The 6,000-nt window shown below is 48.3% G+C and overlaps 1 protein-coding gene across 1 annotated transcript in view; it reads left to right on the forward strand.

Annotated features, from left to right (window-relative positions):
* The window catches only part of ATP12A (ATPase H+/K+ transporting non-gastric alpha2 subunit), a 31,676-nt gene extending 26,576 nt beyond the window's left edge, over window positions 1-5,100 (forward strand). The window contains exons 16-23 of the mRNA XM_032149169.3: window positions 417-585; window positions 671-825; window positions 2,689-2,812; window positions 3,013-3,158; window positions 3,787-3,920; window positions 4,119-4,220; window positions 4,645-4,736; window positions 4,821-5,100. Coding sequence (XP_032005060.1) covers window positions 417-585; window positions 671-825; window positions 2,689-2,812; window positions 3,013-3,158; window positions 3,787-3,920; window positions 4,119-4,220; window positions 4,645-4,736; window positions 4,821-4,849 — 951 coding nt within the window. The 3' untranslated portion in view covers window positions 4,850-5,100. The remainder of the gene's footprint in view (window positions 1-416; window positions 586-670; window positions 826-2,688; window positions 2,813-3,012; window positions 3,159-3,786; window positions 3,921-4,118; window positions 4,221-4,644; window positions 4,737-4,820) is intronic.
* The last annotated feature ends 900 nt before the right edge of the window (window positions 5,101-6,000 follow it).

Below are 6,000 nucleotides of genomic sequence, written 5' to 3' on the forward strand. Positions count from 1 at the left end.
CACCCTCTCAGGTGGGCTGGCCCCTGTCCTCCTTTGAGACCCCCACCACACGTTCCCCGAAAGGCTCACCCCAGCTCTCTGCATTTTGTCATGAGAGCCCGGTGAAGCATTTGCCACTGTGGTAGGTGTGAGTAAAGAAAGATTTAAAATGCAAAGATTTAAAACAAAAAATGTGAAGACATAAGATATAAAACACCTGAGCATTAGGTTTTCCTCATTTGCACACATCTTGTTTGGAGATCTTTGTTCCTCCTTCTAAGATTTCTCATCTTTATCTTTTCCTCTAAATGGGCCCTTCCGTTCAGCCATAATCATCCTCGCAACCTCAAGAGAAAGGGAGGTTGCCTTGCTCTTGCCAGGTCTGCAACCCATTGGGCCTGCTCACTCCCACTTTCTCCCTGGGTCCCCCGCCACAGGATGCTGTTGTTGCTGTGACAGGGGATGGAGTCAATGACTCTCCGGCTCTGAAGAAGGCAGACATTGGGATTGCCATGGGGATAGCAGGTTCTGATGCAGCCAAAAATGCAGCCGACATGGTCTTGCTGGACGACAACTTCGCATCCATCGTTACAGGGGTGGAGGAAGGTGAGTGAGTCTCAGGGTCTTCCCAAGGGCCGGGGTGGTCTGGGGGACTAGAAGTAAGTTCTGAAGGAGAAACCTTTCTGCCTAGGTCGCCTGATCTTTGACAACCTCAAGAAGACTATTGCTTACACCCTGACCAAGAACATTGCCGAGCTGTGCCCCTTTCTGATCTACATCATTGTCGGGCTCCCCCTGCCCATTGGCACCATCACCCTTCTGTTCATTGACTTAGGGACAGACATTGTAAGTGACACTGAAGGGAACAGGGTGTGATGCCTGCCCCAGGGGAGATCAAGTTCAGGGTTGATACCTTCAAGGGCAGAGGATGGACTAACTCAATGCTTCTCAGCTTCCATGTGATGGAGCCTGTAGCTCTGCATTTCTCACAGGTTCTCAGGTGGTGCCCATTCTACCAGTCCACATGCCACACCTCAAAGCAAGGGACCAGAGGCATCGGCCAAATGTTTGGAAATTAAAAATACTCTATAGTGAGCTTTTTTTTTTTTTTTTCTTGAAACAGTTTCACTCTCATCGCCCAGGCTAGCATGCAGTGGTGCTATCTTGGCTCACTGCAACCTCCGCCTCCCAGGCTCAAGCGATTCTCCCACCTCAGCCTCCCAAGTAGTTGGGACTACAGGCTTGTGCCACCACACCTGGCTAATTTTTGTATTTTTAGTAGAGTTGGGATTTCCTGGCCTCAAGTGATCCACCTGCCTCGGCCTCCCAAAGTGCTGGGATTACAGGCGTGAGTCATTGCACCTGAGCTATAGCAAACTTTTCAAGACATGAGTCTTCATCCTCAAAAAAAAAAAAAAAAAAAAGAAATGCCATTGGTCAGTTTCAGCCTATGTGCCTCCCTTTTCTTTTGGGAAGATGAAGCTGTCACTCAAATTAATCACCCAAATAACCACTGGGGGCTCAGTGACTAAAGTGATAATCTCACAGCCACCACTTGTTAAGTAAGAGAGTCTAACATGGAAGACCTTTACCTAAACATAAGAAGAAGTAGCAGTTATGAAGACTTTATAAAGCCTTGCCCTACAGTAATGTCACCTAAACCTTCCACTTTTCCGGTATCCATTTAAAGAAAGCCCCGTCTAAGCTGCCCATGTGGCTGTGGCTTACGTGGGCAAGCAGGGAAAGCAACAGACAGCAAGCTGAATTCTTAGCAGGAAACTAGCCCTTCAAATTGCCCTCTTCCCCTCTCTTGTTTTCTACAACACCCAGGTAATCCCTAATTCCTAGAGAGACTGGAGATGTCTTTCCCTTTGAGGGGTATTGAGGTCCCCAAAGTTGATAGATCATTTTCCAAGCCCTTCACATTTGCCTGCTTTGCTCTGCTGCAGTGCTTCTCCAGACCTGGTGCGGGAGTCACCTGGGAACTTGTTAGACATGCACACTCTGGGCACTGGTGGACACCTGTAGCCCCGGCTACTCAGGAGGCCAATGCAGGAGGATTGCTTCAGCTCAGGAGTTTGAGTCCAGCCTGGTCAACACAGAGAGACCTAGTCTCTTAAAAAATAAAAATTAAGAACAAATAAAATAAAAATGTTATTCCAGATAACTGGGCTAGGAATGGAAATAGGTTGTACACCCATTGTCTTTTAAAAAAAGAGAAAGAAAGAAAGAAATCCAGAAAGAAAGAAAAGAAAGAGGAAGAAAGAGAGAGAGAGAGAAAGAGAGAGAAAAAGAAGAGAGAGAGAAAGAGGAAGGAAGGAAGGAAGGAAATGCAAATTCTCTGGCCCCAGCCCAGTCCTCCTGAATCGGGAAGTCTGGAGGTGGGGCGCAATGATCTGTCTTTTAGCAGGTCCTCCCACCTGGAGGGAGAGGATGGCACAAGAAATCCTCCCTGTAGGGGAAGAGTGTTTTCTAACCAGCATCCTTCAGAACTGCCAGCACAGGGTGATAAAAAGCAGCTGATTTCTAAAGGCACTATTTTTAAATTCCCATACAGACAGCATGCCCTCTACTGCCTATAACCTGGATGGGCCAGCTCCATGCCCCCACCCCATCCAGCCAGTGCCCCACCCACCCCAGCCCCCCTCCCCTACTGTGGGTAGAGCAGAGCATCCTGGGGTTAGACCTCACCAGCCTCTTCCCCTCTAGATCCCCTCCATTGCCTTGGCATACGAGAAAGCTGAAAGTGACATCATGAACAGGAAGCCTCGCCACAAGAAGAAGGACAGGCTGGTGAACCAGCCGCTCGCTGTGTACTCATACCTGCACATTGGTACGATGAGGGCGCGTCTTCCCCATCACACCAGCGCCTGCCCTGAGAATTGAATTCACTGGCGTCGGGGGCACAGCCAGAAAGTGTGGTTTTCCTGTGGGGCCTGGGTTGGGGAGGGAGGGGCAACCGAGAGCAGACAGGATGAGGCAGTTCCCTGAGGCCATCATAGAACCTGTGTCCTATCTCTCTTGTTCTTTCAGGCCTCATGCAAGCCCTGGGAGCTTTCCTTGTGTATTTCACCGTCTATGCACAGGAGGGCTTTCTGCCCCGCACTCTCATTAACCTGCGGGTAGAATGGGAGACGGACTACGTGAATGACTTGGAAGACAGCTATGGGCAGGAATGGGTTAGTGGCGGGAATTGCCGCAGAGTCCACCTGATTCTCTCCATGCTCATTGCCCTGCCCAGACTTACATAGGACCTCCATGTCCCTGAACAGCCTTGGAAAGCTTCAGTTAATAGGGCTCAGGGCCCCCTTGCTGACACGTGTTTGGCCTTCGCCAGGTCTCATGGCGCAGCCTCCTTTCTCAGACTAGACGCCAAGAGGTCCCTTTTTTTACTTTAGCTTTGCCATTGGTATAGAAGAGTGACCAGCCCAGCCACACCCACAGTGGGGCCAAATAAATTTACATCTTTCAGGCCAGGTGCAGTGGCTCATGCCTGTAACCCCAGCACTTTGGGAGGCTGAGGAGGGAGGATCACTTGAGCCCAGGAGTTTGAGACCAGCCTGGCCAACGTAGTGAGACCCTGCCTGTATTAAAAATAATAGTAATGATAATTTTTTTTAAATTAACATTTTTCCCTACTCAGCTGGTTCAAGAAAGAAAAATGTTTCTTTCCAAACACTAGGAGGTGGTCCACTCTCAGTCTGGGTGAGGTGCGGAGAGAGCATGAAGCTATAGAGAACTAAACTGCAATTTCCTAAAAGTTTTCTTTTAGCCTTCACGGTCTCTTCCTTCTCTGCCCGTTAACAGACAAGGTACCAGAGGGAATACCTAGAATGGACGGGCTACACAGCTTTCTTTGTTGGCATCCTAGTCCAGCAAATAGCAGATCTGATCATCAGGAAAACCCGGAGGAATTCCATCTTCCAGCAGGGTCTCTTCAGGTACTGCCTGTGCCCAGCCTCCTGGGGCAGCCCTGGGCCTGCCGTGCAAGGATGATGATGATTTGTTTTTCACAAGACCGAGTTCTGGCCACATCTGTAACCCCAGAGGCATTGACTCTTCTGGTGGCGTGGTCTTCTGGGTGTATGATCATGAAGCCACAAGAATCCCAAGTCTGTCTGCTTTTGTGTGTCTTGCAGAAATAAAGTCATCTGGGTGGGGATCGCCTCACAGATCATCATTGGTCTGATCCTCTCCTATGGCCTCGGAAGTGTCACAGCCTTGAGTTTCACCACGCTTAGGTGAGTTCACCCTCAACAGCATGGAGGAAAGAGCCAGACTCTGCTTTGAGCTGTTGCAGCCTAAATAAACCTGAGGATTCCCAGGGTTCCTCCCCAAGTCTTTCAAAAGATGTCAAACTGATCCCATGCTCTATGAGCCCAAAACTTTGTTCTGCATTTTCCAGAAGTGGAAATGGGTTTTCTAGACCTCACCAACCCGCCTTCATCCTCATCCAACAGGTTGCTTCAAAGGCAGACATTGCTTCTAGCAGTCACAGTGAAGGTTAAACAAGGAGCTTTCCACCTTTATTTTGTGGGGCCTCGTGGGTTTGTCGTTGTTTGCAGTAAAGCAGGACAAATGAAAGAGAAGCCCCATTCCCATTGGGCAGGGTTGGGCTATCCCTGTGGATGAGTCAGGGCTCACCCTCCACCCCTCTGCTTCCAGGGCTCAGTACTGGTTTGTGGCTGTGCCGCACGCCATCCTGATCTGGGTGTATGATGAGGTGCGGAAGCTCTTCATCAGGCTCTACCCTGGAAGTGAGTAGCCTGTGATTTTAGAGGCTCTGTTTACCCCCTTCAACAGACTCTCCATTTCTGATGTACTTTTTTCCCTCTCTACAGGCTGGTGGGATAAGAACATGTATTATTAAGACCACCTCACTTCCTTCGTCTCTCAGCGGCACGTTGGGGCACACTTGTTCATCTTCTGACCATTTGCTGGGAGATTCCCCTGCAGGGCAGACATCGTCAAAATTCCTACAAGAGGAAATTTTCATGCAGCAAGCTGTATGCAGGATACTCACTGATGTCTTGCACTTTAAAACTGAAATTCAACTCTTTATGTAGGATTTTCTTTTCTATCTCCATCTCCTCATTAAAAAATACATACATTTCAAGGTAATGGTATAGGGAAGAATGTGTTTATATGTATTTGAAACTCCTTGATGTTAATAGTCTTGTGTAACCCAGGCATCTACTGGGGCCTGCCTTAAGCTCTAGCTAGGATTGCTCAGAACTCCTTTCCACACCCTATTAAAGGCCCCATGACCTCCCTAAGATTTCTGCAAATCCCTCGAGAAGGTATGTTTTCATGGTCTCCTTGCTCAAAAAAGGCCAACTCACCCGAGGGTCTGCAGGAGATGGAAGTGGCGGCAGGTTTACATCACAGCAGCACGCATGACCTCAGCTTTCACTCGTTTAACTCTGAGATGTCCTTCTTGAAGGCCCTTGCCACAGTTTCCCTGGCCATGTCACCCCGTCCCACCTCTGGTCATCTCCCCAGCCCTTTATGCCTCTGTCGCCCTCCACCCCTACATCAGCTCCTCCAAAACTGAGCTCCCAGTTCATTTTGCATATCCTAACTCAAAACGCTCATTTAATCCAAGGGGGCTTTCTTCACCAGGATTCAACCCTAGTAGAGACCTGTTGTTGTTTCCATAGTGATATTTATTTATTGTAAAACAGTTGCCAGGTGCTCTCCAGCAATAACGTTTTGTCAGTCATGTTTCATGTTTTAACTTAGGTGTATTCATGTGTGACACACCCATGTTGACAGGCCTGGAAAGGCCTCGTTTTTAACTAAAAGATATTTTATAAACCCAGGTTTAATTGTGGTGTTCTAATTGATTCACATTTTTCTAGAATGAAGAGCATGGGACAAAAAAATAGGATATGATTTCTTATTTTCCTTTCGTTGCTCCTTCCGGTCATTTTCCTTATCTGTGGAAGATCTGGAAATGTACGATTTTTCTTTTGAACTCTTCCTCATGACCCCAGGGCTCCAGCCGGGGCCTCTGATGTG

This window comes from Hylobates moloch, unplaced genomic scaffold, assembly GCF_009828535.3.
Source record: "Hylobates moloch isolate HMO894 unplaced genomic scaffold, HMol_V3 SCAFFOLD_4, whole genome shotgun sequence".
NCBI classification, from domain to species: Eukaryota; Metazoa; Chordata; class Mammalia; order Primates; family Hylobatidae; genus Hylobates; species Hylobates moloch.